Source organism: Amblyomma maculatum, chromosome 7 (assembly GCF_055883805.1).
Source record: "Amblyomma maculatum isolate TAMU_Amacu chromosome 7, ASM5588380v1, whole genome shotgun sequence".
Classification (NCBI taxonomy): Eukaryota; Metazoa; Arthropoda; class Arachnida; order Ixodida; family Ixodidae; genus Amblyomma; species Amblyomma maculatum.
In genome coordinates this window covers 103,592,814-103,610,964 of record NC_139350.1, presented here as the reverse complement: position 1 = coordinate 103,610,964, position 18,151 = coordinate 103,592,814, and the positions used below count along the sequence as shown (strand labels likewise).

General features: G+C 44.5%; 1 protein-coding gene and 1 long non-coding RNA gene across 2 annotated transcripts in view; both read right to left on the bottom strand.

Annotated features, from left to right (window-relative positions):
• The window catches only part of LOC146184230 (uncharacterized), a 55,698-nt gene that overhangs the window by 22,352 nt on the left and 15,195 nt on the right, over positions 1–18,151 (bottom strand). Inside the window, exon 2 of the mRNA XM_084609305.1 lies at positions 1,272–1,813. Within this exon, the coding sequence (XP_084465431.1) occupies positions 1,272–1,805 (534 nt within the window). The 5' untranslated portion in view covers positions 1,806–1,813. The remainder of the gene's footprint in view (positions 1–1,271; positions 1,814–18,151) is intronic.
• LOC146184231 (uncharacterized) lies at positions 5,871–7,435 on the bottom strand. Its single transcript, XR_014708951.1, has 2 exons — positions 6,912–7,435; positions 5,871–6,098 (listed from the first exon to the last, which is right to left on the bottom strand). It is a non-coding gene; the product is annotated as an uncharacterized LOC146184231 (long non-coding RNA).

Genomic DNA, 18,151 nt, shown 5'->3' with positions numbered 1-18,151 from the left:
TAGAAGGAAAGCTGTGCCGCCATCTATGGGAGTTGGGCAGAGAGCTACCGCGTGCAGAACTAAAACTTTTGGTCAAAAATAATGCAAAAAATGAAGGGTGTTCTCCAACAAAATATGTCCCAACAATCAATATTGTGACTATAAACTGCAGAAATTGAGCTAAACACCATGTAAGTGTAGAAATTGTCTAAAATAAGCGGTGGCTCTCTCTTCTATTGGTTAACTATTGAGCAGCACGGAAACAAATATTTCGCACTCAACAGGCACAATTTAAACAGGAAAAAAATGTTTTAAATACATATATTGTTGCTAAATCACAGGAAGTTTTTTAGTGGCATTTCGGAAAACAGAAACCTTTTATTGGCATCGTCTGTCTGCTGCCTTCGCTACTATGGATTTTACACTCTACGCTTGCGCCTCAACTGATCAACTGACAGAAATATGTATGACCTCCTGTACTAAAGCAAAAGTAAAAAATATGTATACATATATACAAAAGAAAAGTGATTGCAATGCTGAGTGCACGACTTTATGGTACATCGTGTCATATCAGTGAACATGATTCCCCTTTTTCTTTTCCTTTTATAACTTCTTGTATTTCATCACCTTGCTTCTCAAAAAATCTGAATCTACTGAAACAAGCGCTGTACAACTTTCCGTTCTTGTATGTTCACCGTAGGTTGCTGTTCCTACAGTCAAGGTGTGGGATGGTTTCATGATTATTTTTTTTTTCTATGTAGAATACCTTAACTTCAGGTATTGTTATTTTTTATTGGACTTTGTTTCTCGCGCTTGTGGCAACTGGTGCCATGATGACTGCTAAACTCATTGTATTTGCTTCGTTTTGTATGCATGTGCCAATTGCAATTTGCTTCCCTCAGGGAGGAAGGCCCCTTGGTCAAGCGTTATGCCTTTTGGCCTCCTGCTTTAAGTGTATGAAAATGCACGTCAAATAAATAAATAATAATAAGATGATGATGATGATAAGGAGGAGGAGGAGATATCTTAGTAACGCGACTCTGTGTTTACGTTTTTTTACATTTAACAGTGATGTTTGACGATCCGTGCAAGTCAATCAGGAATTGAGTTTGGACAACAATATTTTTTATCTTGTGATCATTAAGGGCTGTTTGAAATACTCCCACGAGGTCATGTGTTTGTGACGCCTTGACCCTCTCGGCTAATCCAGAATTTCGCTGCAGGTCCACGTGATTTGTTCAAACGTCTGCTCTGAAGCTACCGCTAGCAGCGAGGAAATGAAAGGTTCTTACCTCGGGACACCTCGAGATCAAAGCAGCAACGGTCTCTGGATCCATCAAAAGGTTATTGGTCCCCATCGCCGCAGTGCTTCCTAGAAGCCTCTTCAACTTGGGCTGCGTGTCGCCTTGAATGGGCATCCCGGTTTCGGGCACCACCTGATATCTAAGGTCATGGTGTAGAACAAGTGTGTCTACTGACGGAAACCAACGCACCAAGTTCATTACGTGGTCCCGGTTGTGAATGATCACCAATGTTTTGACCTGGGCGAGTACCTTTCGAGCGGCAGAGGCAAACCGCTTGTAGCTAAAGAAGGCGCTGCAGCCGCAGAATGCAGCTGTCACAACACGATGCTCGCAGAGTAGTGCGCGGTTTGCCACAAAACCTTTGCTGGTGGTCGTGATGCGCAAGCCGCCATCTTCAATGCACAAGTTCACTGGCAACACAGCTGGGCGCCATGGCTCTCCGAGCTTCATCACAACTTTCGACTCGACGTCATACAGCTCGTCTGGGTCGCCCAGCTCACGTATGATATCAACTGCGTTCATCTCGGTCTCTGCAAAAGATGAAAAAGGAATGTTCACGAAGCGGGTAAAACACGAAGGCTGAAGTCAAGGTGTACGAAGAGAAAGGTGCACCAACGCCCCCGCGCTTCGAACGTTGATGGCGATGAGGCCTTTTGAACGGGTGATCACAAAAGTATCACGACGATAACGCTTTTCCCAACGTCAACTACCAACTAGCCCGTTCTTTCACCCTTGCACTCTCGCAGAGGGGGAAAGCGCGGCCTCCTCCTCACACTTGCAAGGATTAAGCGCGAGGAGGAAAGGCTCTCCTTTTTCTCTCAATTTTGTGTATTTCTTTTCGTACTCTTCTGTCTGCCCCTTTTGAATTTTCTACTGCCGCTAACTCCGCCGGCCCGGGACCGCGGCACCGCTCACGTGCGCATCGTTTGAATGGTGTGTGTGTGTTACCTGGGCTCCGCCAGCCGCTTTGCCTGCGCTGCCTTAGGCGTCTCCGGTCGCTTTATCGTGTTGTTCCTTCCCGTGCTCGTAATGCCATGTCAGTGCAGCGACCGCTACTGCAGCCTTTGGTTCTTTCTGTGCCCGTGACCTTCGTAATTTGTCTCGCGATATCGGCCCAGTTTGGTTTCGCGTCTTGCGCCGACCGTATAGCGCAGTGAATCCTTTGTGCGTCGGTTCATTACAGTCGCGGTGGTGATTACCATCTTTGTTTGCGACCTTCGTGAACGGTGAGGCTCACTCGCAGCCGCTACGTTAGACAACGAAAATGAGCGCCGGCCCCCGCCTTTTAAGATTATCTGCTGAAGAAATCGAACAGCAGCGTTTTGCTTTGGAAGGCACCGCTTATACGCAGTCTCTTCTGAAACTTGTTCGGATACGACTCGACTCCATACACTAACCAAATTCGACACGCAGAACAACCGGTACGTCTTGGGAGACAGTAGACGAGCAAAGCGAGGCGAGTACACATGTGGTCTTTCACCCATGATGTGTGTATGTATTTGATGTCACGTTATCACAAACGTCGCTATAGTCAGTTCAAGCGCAAATTTTCAGTGAAATACGTGCAAATGTTCAGTCGTGTATTTGCGCACTTTATCTCATCGGTGAACACTGTTCACAAGGAAGGTCGCATGCATTGCACGAGTATGCATGGGAGCTCTCGCAAGCTCCCTTTAATGCACTTTTTTGCCTAATTTTGCCATTGGTGATGCGACCAAGTCGCGTTGGACGTGTAGTGCTTGGTTGGTGCGTGCTCTCCGTGTGCGCGTATGCGCGCGAGAAATGAGCTGCCTCTAATGCATTTCATCGCCTACTTTGCTATTGCTGCTGCGAGCTGCTCGCGCTAGACATGACACTGCGACCTACCAGCAGGAATGGAAAATAAGGCGAAGAGGTGCATTAAGGGCAGCTCGCTCGCTCTCATACGCGCGTACAGCGTGCGATCTCCGCAGAGCGTACATTGCAAAATTATTTTTGTAAAGGATTTAAATTACGTTTCTGAAAACCGTGAAAATATAATTTTATAATTACTAATTACTGCTATTAAAAAGTAATTACATTACAATTACTTTAGAAAAGTAGTTGAATTACATTTCATTTACCCTTGATTTTTACGCAACGAAAGAAGTACACTGCCCACAGCTCTCAAAGCATTTCAGATTTTTTTATTGCAACATAAAAGCAACTGCGCTTCAAAGTGGGCGTGGGAAATTTCGCCCCGCTTTGAAGAAAGCGTCTCCTTGGACATGCTGAAAAGTCGTTCTGCAGAGGCAGACGAAGGCAGCCCAGTGCTATATATCACAAGAGCTTTTGCATTCTTGGGTACGATTCAAAAGTCGCAGACTTCACTCGTCATCCATCGATGAAATTCGTCATTCACCGGATCCTGTTGTTCCGCCCTCTTGATGTTGGAAGAAACATCATCAGCATCAATGTCGGGTGGCGCAGTGACTTGATATGGAGATTCCTCGTCCCTGAAATCCGCCGGGTAGCAGGAGTGGGCTAGGTTCCATTCTCCCGCTGAAGTTGGTCGTCCTGCAGCCGATCCAGCTTGAAACGTGGATGTGTGGCCGCCGCAGTTGTGTAGTCCGGGTCCGCAAGCTGGTGCCAAATCCCGGATAATTCAAAAGATAGTGAATTGTAAGTGACAATCCGCGTTGCCATTAATATACAGATGTTTCGTAAGTCAGTTACTTTCTGATTAATTAGATCTGTAGGTATACTAGCAAAGGGTTTTCCACAACTGAAAACTTCACAATGTAATTAAAAATTATGTGCCAATTTGTAATGAGACTAACGATGACGGCAGTGTCGCCTAATAAATGGACGACGCAAAAGCATGAAGACTCGGAGCTGAATTTTTTGTTTTGTTTTCTCTCTTGCGTCGCTCTTCCACGCAACTATTTCTCCTGATGAGAGCGATGTTTAAAAGTTTCCACTTCTTTTCCTACAACGTGATAATCCGGATGGGTATGACGTTTAGTTAAGGTCGCGCTTCTTTTGCACTGTGTGACACGTACAACTTTCCACTCCGACCGCGCATATAAGCTAAGAATAACCGAATGGAACACAAACGTATAATCAGATACACGCTATAAATATGACATGCTAATTGCAATTTCAGGCATTTGATGCCCACTCCATTCTCACAGCCACGTACTGGCATTCGCTCATTGACGCGCTGGAAAGATTCCCAGTCTTTGAAAGGACATGGTTTTAATATTCTACTACCATAAAGAACAGCTTCGAAAAATTCACCTCTTCACGACGATGCATTGCGCAGCGTCAAAACGTGGAAGGCAAAACTGTAGCTCCTGAGAACAGTGCAGCGACCGTTGTAGAGACCACAGCCTCGGCAAAAGTTCCCCCATGAACATGTATATTTTCCCCCTCAATACGTCCAGGGACCGCGCTATTGGCCGTAGAACTTGTAAGAGCGGGATTGAAGCAGTACACTTAAACGCAGCGAACTATTGTCACATGCCTGTACTGCGTTAATTACTTTAAAAGCTCCGTGATATTTCCATTTTATAATCAATATTTTTTGCGCGGATAACCAACATTATCAACGCTTAGCTGAGCCTCTATAATAATAATAATAATAATAATAAATAATTTCTTGTATAAGTAAAAATTTCAGCGCACCGACGTGTACTCTTCCCGAAAGGCAAGGATCCGGGATATGTTCAGGCCGTCGAGAACCCTGTTGATGCGTGTTTCCACTTCCCTGATCTGGTCCAGGGCGTTGAACAGGAATTTTCACCTTGTTGATCAGGGTAAAATAGGAAGGCGCCCCAAATACCGCTGCACTGCATCAGATGTTATCGAGGAATGTTGCTGTTTACTCCACAAGGCCTTGCAGGTGCTCCTAATGCGCCTGTACGCCTGTACCGAAGGTCTTGCAGGGCCCGTTCAGCTTTTACGGAGGCAATGAGATTAGGCGTGTGAGCCGCACAGCGTTCATTTAGCAGTCTTGATTCGGCTAGGTCGGGAGGTGTATCCGAGTCAAAAACCACTTGGAGAATCTCCCCTGTACAAAGACATTCTCTGTGTCTTGATCATCTTCTGTCACTTGTTGAGGACGAAATATCCTGCAAACAATAATACGATAAATCTGTTTTTAGACTTAGATACTAGAAATCATCAAGGCGGTAAGTCGGAAGACATTTTACCTAAATGACTTGAAGTTTTACGCGTTCTCTGTAACGGTGACGTTTTTCAGAATGGCATAGTCCACTAAGATACCATGCAGTGCAGGAACGTCGTACGTATGGTGCCCAGTGAGGCGCATGCATGCCAGCACGGCAGACATTTTTCTTGCAGTCTTCGTCTAACCGATGACATCAGGAAAACTCGGATCAGTGGCTCAGGTCCGGTGAGTGCAAAGATATGCTTTAAAACTAAATATGCATACTCCCAATAGCAGGGAGGTAGCAATGTAAGCTGGTCTTCCGACGAAAGGATGTCCAGCAGTCGGCTTTGCAGCGCACAGATGCCACATCTCGAAGGGTGGCATGTCCTTCATTTGTTCGTACATTTTGCTTGCTCTGTCAGCTACTTCCCTGCTGGAGAGCACTTTGACGCCTTCTAAGAGACCGATAAATGTTGCACAAAGGAGAAGCTTTGGAAGGATCCTATAGCGAACTTCGTTATAGCCGAGTCTACCTCCTGCTGCGGCGGAGTGGGCACTCGTTTTTCAAAACATCCTTCCAGTCTTTTCTGCTTAAGAGCAGACGAAGAGCCTTCCTCAGAGCCGTCTGGTAACCGTTTCTGTTTTCGAACATAACGGTCTTGTAAAGCGTAAGGGTGCTTCATCTGAAAAAAAAAAAAAAACAAAAACGAAAACAAAATTAAGAAAAGACCTGTGTCCTTACTCTGCGAGGCAAGATTTGGAAGTATGAGGCTATACGTAACCAGAAAGGAGATTACACGGCGAACTATTCTTTTTGTTCGGCTCATATTTCAATGTTTCTGTGAAAACTGGCAAACTGAGAAGAAAGCAGTACGCGAAGATAAACGATTTCCACGGAAAAATACCTTTGGTCAGCTGTCAGGGCTAGAGGAGCTTTTTTTCTTGTTTTGTTTTTACAAACGATCGCAGAATAAATAAGGCACTCAGTGCGTCGTAGCTACTGGATGCGAGCATATATGCCAAGCTCAAGCTACACCAACAAGGCGCATACTGTTCTACTACCCGATTTGGCACTCCCCTACTCTGAATTAGAAACGCCGCTACGTTAAATCGGTAGTCAGATAGTAAATTTGAAATTTGTCTAAGCACAATATGCATGACCTGGAACTTTGCATTTTTCAATACTGCTTCGTAAATGTCAAACCAGGTGACCTCAATACCAAATATCTGAGAATTTTAAACTAGCTTATTAGGTTCACGCTGGAATGAAAGCAAAACCAAGGCCATACACGCACTGTTAACTTCACAGAGTTAATAATAATAGCTTGCCTGAAATCGAGGAACAAGCAAAGCGTTCTCAGAAAATGATTTTACATCTACGTATTGGCAACGCCCACTTCGCAATCAGCCACAGAAGGGTATGGAAGCACGTTTTTTTTTTTCTTTTTTTTTCCGAAATAAGAATACTAGGGCATGACCAGAAAATATCAACTTACCTGCAGGTGCTTTAGCAAGTTGATGAAGCCTTGGCGTTGGAGGACAGCGTCTTCGGTCCTGGCGAACATAACTTGCACGTTACGGTTACATTGTCTTCAGTTTTGGTCTTGAATTCAAAATAGGGCTTGTGATCCGGCCACAGAAGCTCGTCTTCTCGAAAACAGATTGCAGTTGTCAGCCCTCGGAAGCAAATTTTGAAATCAAATTTTTGTTTCCGCCTGTCAGTTTGATATTAATCGTGAAGCTCTCGACTTGACATGTCGAAACCTGAGAGTGGAGACCAGCAGCTAGCGCAGAACACCGGACCAGGATCCCGGGGCCAGGTTTTCACACATCAGAAAGCCGTGCCACATTTTGCAGCCACGCAATTAGAGTAAACTTAAAAAATGATTGATGCACTGAATTGTCACATCTTTAATCTCGACCAATGTTAAAAATAAGAACTTTTTCCCCCGATGTAAATCTCTGAAAAGAAAAAAAAAACAAAAAAAACCCGCCAAAATCTTTTCTAAATTCCGATGTGCTCAGTGACATCCAAAAACCATTGGCCCACTAAATGGTGCACCACGCCCTTAAACTTCGAAAGCGCTACAAGACTCTCTCTCTATACCTCTCTTAAAAAAAAAAAAAAAAATGACCATTACGCCAACTTTTGTTTTCAAAATACGTGGCACACATTTCACTTTTTCCGCGCCAAATCTAGTTTCCGCTGACAGTTGACCTTCTTTGCTTTCCCGGAACACAGCCCCAGCCAAACACTATCATATTTAGTAGTTCCCGTTAGTACAGGTCGTCAAATTCTTCGCTGTCTTGCGCTGTCCACCCATTCAAGGTTTCCGAAGCTTGTTACTTGTTGCTTGTAAAGCCCCCGGAGACTGCACCTGCAGCCACTGGTGGCGATGTTTTCTCTAGTAGCGCTTCCGGTTTACCCCTTTCGCCTTGCAGTGACGACGTAACGCGAGCACGAGCGGGGTCTGCGTGGGCGTAACCGGGGGAGCCGCTGTGCGCGCACTGCCTTCTTCTCCCTCGTGGACTTCAGAAGAATGCCGCCCCTTGCTTGGCCTAGGGGCCAAGCGCAACGACTTCTCTCGTTTAAATTCTACCGGTAGACGCCAATGCCCACGATGCGCTGTGCATTGCCCTAAACGGTGTACCATACCAGGGAGTGCGCTTGCTTTCCGTTTTGTTTAATTCATAACTGGGCCATCTGTCTACAGGAACGCCTACCCAATATGCTTTGCCCTTCCGGCCGGTTTCGGCGCCGCGTCGCCTTGATATGCTTGCGTAGTGGACGATCAGATAGGCTGAACAATCAATTTCCTGTCGAGACACGCCGGTCTCCGTTATAGCAGGCTTCGACAGTCTTTAGGAACACGTGCAATTCGTTGCCGTCATGGTATGCTTCGCCCCTGGGTCGTGGGCTCCCGATGCTCTCCATTGCCTAACAAAACAAAGCGAGAGTCGAACGCTTCTGCTCGATTCTTACTCGAGCTGCCAGACCCTTGAGTCCTCTCTCAGGCTCGTTATTAAGTGTGATTGTTTGAGCGTGTACAGTGGCGATCCATATGATCGCTCGAGCGACGACCGAGGCAAGGAGCCGCGCCACGTTACGTGATCAACCTCCGTGGCAAGGAAAACATTACAGTAGCTTCCCTCTCTCTTTTCGCTGTTCCTTGATTTGCTGTCACTCCCTTCTAGCAAGTCCCAAATTTCGTTTTTTTTTTTTTTTTTTTTTTTTTTTTGTACGCGTCAGCTGACAGATACGCACGTGTCGTAACCTTGTGAGGACGCCTGGTGAATTTTTTTTTTTTCTATGCATTACCAGTCCGGCGCATGTGGGCCGTAGAAACAGTGACAGTGTTATTAAGACCTGTGACGGCAGAAAAACCCATTTCTGCTATATCTTCAAAAATGAAAAAGAAACGATATGCAATGCAGATAAACGGAAGCCCAGAAAATGAACACGGGAAAAAGGTGGCGATGTAGTCACAGGGGCGACGGTTGTAGTCCGGAAAAGCCTACAAGGGAAAGAAGACAACGCAATCTTTATCGTCGCAGTTTCGATATGGGCCGCTATGCAGTTCGAAAGGCCCGCTGGTCGACGCTCGCGCGATCACCTTCATATTGATCGCGACTGTACAGTGTAGAAAGGTGTACATAGCTCTCCCTTCGTTAAACAAGATAGTATGCCCTCGCTTTTACTGTCTCTGCTGATGTGCGCGAGTGGAACATAACTTGTCGCCGGGCCATGTGCTTTGCCTATGTCGAACTCGGCGCCAAAGTGAAAGCGCTTGCCTGCGCGCACGTTGCCCCTCCTCTCTGAGCTAAGCTTATTTATTTATTTATTTATTTATTTATTTATTTATTTATTTATTTATTTATTTATTTATTTATTTATTTATTTATTTATTTATTTATTTATTTATTTATTTATTTATTTATTTATTTATTTATTTATTTATTTATTTATTTATTTATTTATTTATTTATTTATTTATTTATTTATTTATTTATTTATTTATTTATTTATTTATTTATTTATTTATTTATTTATTTATTTATTTATTTATTTATTTATTTATTTATTTATTTATTTATTTATTTATTTATTTATTTATTTATTTATTTATTTATTTATTTATTTATTTATTTATTTATTTATTTATTTATTTATTTATTACACCTCAAAGGTCCCTTGCCAGGACATTACTTGAGGGGTGGGCAAACATGTCAAAAGTGATTTATGAGGGAAGGCTTGAAAGATGGGCTTCGATTGAAGACCTGAAGCGTGGCAGGTCACTGATGGGGGCAATATGGTCAGGTAGGTGATTCCAATCATCGGCAGTGCGAACGAAAAATGAGTTTGGTATGTGACAGTGCGCGTGCGCGGGAGATACACAGCGTTGGGGTAGGTATTGCAGGAATAGCGATAGGATGATATATTTACATTGTTAACAGGAGGCACTGAGTGATAAAATCTACGAAAAAGAATGAGACGGGAAGTATTACGACGAGATGACAGGGGGGTAAGGCTAAGCTGTGCTTTTAATACTGTAATATACTGCTGCTGCAAGAATATTCTGATAAAATAAATCTAGCGACGCAGTTCTGAATGGATTCGAGGATTGTTATTAGATTACTGTGATGAGGGTCGAAAATAGCGCTAGCATATTCTAGCTTCGGACGAATTAAGGTCGTGTAGGCAAGTAATTTAAAAAAAGAAGGTGCAAGTGCCAGATTGCAACGTAAATAGCTTAGCGACCGGTTAGCCGAGTTAGGGATGCTGTTAACGTGACATGTCCAGATTAAATCATTAGAGGTATTGACACCAAAGTATTTGCAGGAGTCAGAAAAGGCAACAGGGTTGTTGTTAATGTAATAAGTAGGAGCGACATAGTTATGGCGGCGGTGGAATGATAGCTGGAAAGTCTTACTTATTACTTACATTAAGCGTCATGAGCCAATGGCCATGCTAGCACTTTGTTAATATCTTCTTGCAGGTCTGAAGTATCTCCGTGATTAGTTATTGGCCGGTATACGACACAGTCATCAACGAATAGGTAAATTTCGGACGAGATGTTATAAGGTAGGTCATAGCTTGCTTGGCTGCCCCACGCTTCCGCGAATATTTCTCTCTGTGTATTTGGCCATAGAAACGAGAGCCCCGAACTGCGCACTACAAGCTGCAATGGTGCATTTGGAAGTGAAGTAATTTGGAAAGTAAATAATTAATTTTGCTGCGAAATTACTGATAGAAACTAATGTACTACGTTACCGAATCACCACTTGAGAAGAGTAATGCATTGCATTACAAATTACCAAAAAGGTAATTAAAGTACTGTAATTCAATTACTGCCATGTCTGTCGGAGAGCCCACACCAGCCTTCCCCCTTCCAGAGCGCCTCTAGAGGCTCCCGGCTGCTTGAACGTCCTCTCTCCCCGCTTGCCAAAAACGGCTCGGTCTATGGTTGGACCTTCAGAATGTAGAGCGTAACTGAAGGAAGAGTTGGCGCTAGCGCTGTAATTTGTAACGAGACGCGGCCTTATCATTTCATTAGTTGAGGCAGATGATTTGAGGTGTATCTCGAAGGATTCCAGCCACGCGCTTGTATCAATGTTCCCTTTTATGTTAGTTACTGTTCGCGGTTTTATCTAGATGTTTCTACGCCGCTTTTAAATTGAGCATTGACGAGTGAAACGAGCATTTGTAGATCGACGACCACTGAGCACGGTGGTTGCTATCGCCGCCGTCGATGGCTTAGTTCTTTTTCTGGCACAAGTCACCCAAATAAAGAGTTGATTCCTGCGAAGATCGTCTCTTCATTTTTTGCCGACGGCATTATCACCACCATGTGACAGTATCTAATAAGGCCGGGCAGAAAAAGAAAAACATTAAACGGCAGGTAAAGAACAGAAGCTAAAACTGGAATAGTTCACTGGAAAAGAAACCGCCTTTAGACATATATAGAAAATGGAAAACCCGGATTAAAAAGGAAACCTTCTATGACAACTCAAGAGGCAGCGGCCTAAATTTGAAGCTAGATCAGGATGTCTTAGAACCAGATTCGAAGAGTCTCAGCGTAGAGTTCTCAGCCCGTTGGCATTGATTGATATACTCAATCTAGAGGCGGTCCTCAAGGTTCGGGTGTCGGGCAGTATCCGGTGAACATGCTCTTCTCTATACTCTGATGTCTGACTGTAAACCAGAGAATTTGGATTGACCACTATTTATGTAGTTTAGTTCATTAGGCTTGGTCTTTTCCTGCCGCCTGTGGCGGTTTATTCCCCCGGCCAAGGTCTTTCGCCATGGTCGGCTAATCGTCCAGCGGAGTCGGTACCGTTTGATTGCTTCCTCAGAAATGGGGCTACTACCATTGGTTATACTATCTTCCCGGTTTTTTTTGTTTCGGTTAATTGTGATGCCATTTGACTAAATGAGGCAAGTTATCCAGGAGGAGTTTTGCTCTATTACTCCACCATACATGGCAAAATTACTTTCGAAAAGGAAATAAATTACATTACTAATTACTTTGCTGAAAATCGCAGAAAAGTAATTAAATCACATTACTCATTACTGGTCCTAAATAGTAATGAAATTACATTACAATTACTTCTACTGAGTAATTAAATTACTTTTAAAATTACCTTCTACTTTCCATGCATGCTAAAACTATGCAATACTAATAAACAAAACAAAAACTTGTTCTCCAGACGCGAAGCACACACAGTCTTTCGTCTTCCCGCTAAATTCTGTCCCAGAGAGCTATTCCTTCCCTCTCTTCTACAGCACGTGCCATTACAAAAAAAAAAAAAAAAACGCGGTCGAACGATTGTGAAATGACCGGTGAACCCAGCGTCTTGCGTAGCTGTCTCCGCCATTTGAAGGGTCGAAGAAGCTAGGTTATTTATTGCTTCCGCAGTCCCAAGAATCAACGTCTGCACATATGTGCTCACTGCTCAGTAATGCTCAAGCCACGGTGCCTCACGTCATGGACCTTTCCGGCTATCTCCCCCAAACCAAATCCTCCCTCGCCCCCTGGTGTCTAGTGTAACTAGGTACCACTGTACCCTAGCCGGCGCAACAGGGTGGTGGTGGTGCTGCGCCGCGCTCCCTACTAGTGTCAGCTCCAGCCTTCTTGCACCATCTCTCCCTTCGGGATTCCCTTGACGCCTTGTATCCTGCTGCTTGGAGAATGGTTGCCCATGCTACACATGAGGTCTCAGACGCACTGTTCTGCTCAATTCTGTCCCCCTTTGCCGATACGTTACGCTGGCTTCGCTTGCCGCACGTCGTTCCTGCTTTCGCGGCACTCTACTTCGTTGTCTATTGAAGGAGTAGTGGCGCACGTTAGTAAAAGTAATTTCGACAGGAATTAATTACTTCTGCTGCGAAATTACTGTCAAAAAGTAATTTATTACATTACTAAATTACCGGCCTGAAAAAGGAATTCATTACATTACAAATTACCGAGAAAAGTAATTAAATTACAGTAATTTCATTACTGTAATTCAATTACTGCCATGTATGTACTCCACATTTATAGACATCCCGGAGGTGAAGCGATTTAGCAAGACGGGCATCCTATGCAGATCATCAAAAGTTGAGTGCCTGAGTGACCTTCAGGCGTGTTTCAGGTTTGGCACTTTAGCGGTAAAGACTTTTGTCAACCCGCACCTCGCTTGAAAAAGAGGCATTGTCCGTGGTGTTCCCTCGAACACCACGACTCGTAACAAAGAGTTTGCGCTTCTTAAAATAATCGAAAAACGTCGTTCCCGTGGGGAGGTTACGGCAGTATTAAAAAAGCGCAATTTGGAATTTGCTGCTGTGACTTCGTGTCCTTCGAACCTCTCCCCAGAAGCACTTTTGAAAATGCTTATCCCTGCTGATGTGGTGACCGAATACAGGTGCACTAGGCCGGCAGGTAAATCTCGAATACCCACAGAAAAGCCATTTTAACTTTCTTCGGTTCACCTGCCCGTCTGAAGTTAAAGCATGGCCCTACCTGTTTCATGTTTAGCCCTTAGCTCGTCCGCTGTAATGCCGCAATTGCAAATGCGCAATTCGCTGTGGTTCATATGGTGGTCCCCACTCGGCAACAGAGTTTGTTCGAAGTGTCGAGTTGCTGCCTGTGCTCTGCCTCGCACGCTGCTTCTGACTCCAGCTGCCCTGCTCGTAGCAATGATTGCGCTCCTTGAAATCATCGAAAAACTTCGTTGTTCCCATAAGCAGGCTGCGGCAGTATTAAAGGAGTGCAATTCGGGACTTGCTGCTGTGATTTGCGTGTCTAACAGCTTCCTTAGAATCTTCTGTTTCTTCAGCTGTGGTCTCTGCCATTGACAAGTGTATGCCGGTTGTAATGGAACACTTCTTTGTTTCTTTTGCGGAGACCTTTTCTCGCGTGCTTGTGGCAAGGATGGAGACTCTTTTTTTTTTTTTTCAAACTCTGACAACCGGTGCCCCTGCAGTCCCCGACATGCCCGTGGTCTCTAACGGGAGATCACCTCCCAACAAAGAATCCTCTGCTACTACCCATCTAAGCAATTCTAAGGCGACCGGTTTCCTAAATTCTTGTTCTTCTAGGTCAAGAATCGCTGGAGCATGCAGTGAGCGCAGTAGCTCCCCAGTTTAGAATATCCCGAATCAGCCCTCTAAATCTCAACCCAAAGATAAATCCTGGGTAGGCCACAGCAGGCGCATGATGTGCTGATGTCAGCTGTAGAGTACGTGCATCTTTGAATCAACATTCTTTCTTTTTTAATATTGCAACAGAACTGCGCCGCTCACATAATTCTGGTTTTGAGAATCTCCTCTACGTAATACTTAAAATTCACCCTGACATTATTTTCCCCTTCAGGCGCGAATTAAATTTTCTGAAAGGAAAAATTTTTCCTTGTGTTATTCATGATCAGTACACCAGACAGAAGTCAAGTGCAAGAAATTACGCCAAAATTTTCATATTTGAGCCCATTTTATTTGCGTCCACGTTTCTGGACATGGCGCCTCAAAGCTCCTACATGAGTGCAAACACTACAACATTCTCTTGTATTCTCTACTAAGTATGAGGAATGAATAAATGTTTCACTCTGAAAATACCTAAGGTACAGAAGAGTAGCCGCTTGTTCAAGTCTTATGAAATAGATAAAAACAGTCATTTTGTGACGACAGGAAAAGCAAAATTCCGCATTTGCGGCCGCGAACGCGGCTCTTCAAAGTGCAGCCCTGGCGTCTGCATCGTTGTGCGTTTGGTATGCTCATAACCTGGGGCCAGTGGTTGGTGCCATCATAGCGCGTAGTGCTTGTTGGCAATGGCTCTGCATTGTGAGGCTTCTTTTTGATCTCCTGTGGACCTTCGTTGCTCGGTCGACCTCGCTTCTTTGGGGGTGCTTTGTTGCAGGCGACTAAGCTATTAGCCACATCACTCTGAAATGCGAGCAAATCTAATGTGCTTTTTTTCGACAGTTGCATATTGTTTGCATCTCTGATGTACTCCAACCATTGCAAAGAGCAAATGAAACAAAATGCGATATTACTTGCACCGGCTACTTCCTTGTTCTTGGGTGCAGTGGGTAGAGGGACATCAAAAAATCCATCTTGTCGACGCCTCCCATGTACTTGTCGCACTCGAGGAGGACTTGAGGGCATTCAATGTCGATGTGTGATTTAGAAGACTCGCTCCACCTTCGTACAGTGCCTGCTTCGCCTAAGCCCACGGCGGTTGAAGCCATGTTCACAATACCGTTGTCATGCCAGCGCACAAGAACAATGTCGCCATTTTCTGAACGAAGTGTCTAAAGGTACGTCCGACGTATCCATTCGATTCTCGTAAAGATACGGCGGACGTCGATATACAGGCTCATGGCTATATGCACGTCGAACGCGGCCACATTCCGCTTGCTACGCGTGAATTAATCTTATCATAGCCTCTATGATATCAGCTAGCCGCGACTCTCGATGAGGTGCTACGAAGAGTGCATCCGTTCTAACATAGATCACGGTCTTCACTTAGGGTTGTGTACGGCAAGCATCGCTGTCACGCACATAGCTGCAGGCGATGCTACGTACTGCACCAGCTTCACCAGCTGGCATCGAGATACGCACATTCACGAGCAGCTTTCGCTTCGCACTAAACTATTACCTCGATCTGCCCGTAATGTAAGCGAGTTACTCCTAGCATTTACGCTGTCTTAGGTCCTGCATCGACCTCCGAAGATCTAGCGCCGGCACAACACATACACACCTCGCCGTGCAGAACATATTCGGCAGTCCAAAGTATGTATGTGAAATGGCATTATGCTCGTTCCTCACATGCAGACCGAGGAAACAGGATGCTTCTAGCTAAATTCTTCGTTTAAATTCTACCTCAGAGCCGTGGCAGAAGACATGCCGAATCTACTAGAGGCCTCCGCTGCTACTGCGGCGAGCTGCACTGCACATCGACTCGTCGAGGCGAAGACCTACTGCACCGCACCGCAAGAGTGCACAACCGGAAAGACGGAAGCGCGAATGATCCGAATTCCCTGTGAACAGCAATGTTCTTTGGTATTTAGGGGAAGGCTAGACTAAAGTGCTTAGCCTGCATCTTTTTCTTGTCGTTGAATTTTGCGTACATGTAGTTTAAACACCCGCATGCTCGAGGTTAGCATGACCCGACTGAACGGCCGCGCAGCTTTGAAACGATCGGGATCGATATGCATGCATCGCCGGACTTGGGTACGCGGTAGAAAATGTGCGCTGCACATTTCGTTGCAGAAGATGACTCTTGGAATTTTGCAGAGTGCGCCATGCAAGTGATCATTGCTACAACCACGCATCCATGTTCCAACGGCTGGCCTACCCCGAGGCGCATAAATGTTCAACCGTGGACGTATCAATGATCGAAGAGAGGACAGATTTTCACAGTTTTGGGCGCGAAATCGATAGCTACCAGTGCTCAGTGTTAGAGAAATTCTGCCTTGATCATGCGCAATTCAGTGTTTCAGGTGTCGTCAGTAGCTGTAAGTTTGAACAGTTCGCCTGTCAAGTCAGCCGCGCCAGCGATGGACCGGTGGAGCGATTTTCCACGCTACACCGCTGTCTTGCTAAAAAGCCTACCTAGGCGGCGTTTGTCATAAAGCTGCTTTTTGTGGGCCCCGTAATTGAAAGCAACGCCTCCAGAAACGCGTTAAATGTTCAAAAATGTATTCTCTTCAACAGTTTCACTCCAGGCTGTCAAAGCAGGCGGACGTTGATAAAACAGTTGAGCACTCCAGTCTTTAGAAATCTGTAGAATCGCCTTCAGTTTGTAAAATTATTGGAATAGGTCACTTTCCGATCGCTGGGACATAGACCCTCATGACAGCGCTTTCACGTGAATAAGGACCACACCAGACCGAAAGCTTGTCTCATATAACATAGCTAACCAAGGTATACCTTACAGCATTGTGTTGATTTTTATGGTGCATAAGCGACTAATGCTGCCATGCACCAAGAACAAGGTTTAATGTATTTATTTGTGTGTAATGACTAAAATGTTCTTTAGGATGTAGCTTGCTTAGGAACATTTTAAGAAACCAAAAATGCAGGAAATTTGCACGTCTCTCCTAGGATTACAGTTCAGAAGAGCGTGTTGTCGGGCTAGTTGGTTCTGCATAGTATATAAGAGAAATGCGCAACAACTTAAACAGGACACTTACTCGCTTATTTATTTCCTAGGATCATGCTGGCATGGAAAGGGATCTGTTGCAAAATTGTACAAAATGTTTCCTCTTATTTTCTCGACTCTGACGCACGTGTAAAATATGGTTTATTGTTAGTTCATCTCCACACTCCTTGCATATTGGTTTGTCCTCTTTCATAAGTATGAAGCTGTGTGTGAGGTGTGGGTATGTGTTTTGTGAAGATGACCTAAAATGGCCTCCATGTTGTGTTTTTGATTACTGCATGATTTCCATTCCTTAATGACAGGTTTGACAAGTATAGTTTGTAGTTTATTTCAATGTTTCAAAAATCCTGCCATTTCACTCTCACTTTTCTTTGTACAAGTTTCTTGGTATCTTCATGCAGCATATTCACTCTCTGTAATTTAGCATTGCATCAAGGTAACCTGGTTATTTCTTTTCATCACCTTTCAAGACAGCTGTCCCGATTTCATAAAGTGTAGGGTTTCTGACGACAGGAACTCCTTGGAAGTAATAGAAATAAATGAGATCCACAATCATGAGCTATCTAGGGTATGCATATACATGTCCATCGCTCAGTGGAATGGTGTCAGTACGCTGTTAGAACAGGTCTTGTGGTAACAACAACCATTGTCTGAGGTAGTCCTATAATGGGCATTGAAATGCTATGTAACTACAGGTACTGATAGAACTCTTGATCATGTTATGTGATGATGCGATCCTTGCATGCATATAGGTATACATTTCAGAATCTGCAGTGCACCACTTGACCATTTGCCACCAGTTTGTGTGAAAATGTATTTTTCATGCCTGTTAACCAGTATTTAACAGATGACCCCTGTGCACAAGCCAAAAGTGCCACGAGCCAAATGTCACGAGGCCACAGCCACACGACATGGCAGGAGCTGTTAAGTCAAGCTTACAAAGTTATATTTGAAATATGTTCTGGGACGTTTCAGCTCCAATTAAGAAAGGTTGAGGCTTACAGAGGTCCATGCCAGGTTGTCTATCACCTAACAGGGCAGCCTACGACCGTATGCTAATGAGTATATCTGAGATAACAGAGACATGAAGTAAGGAA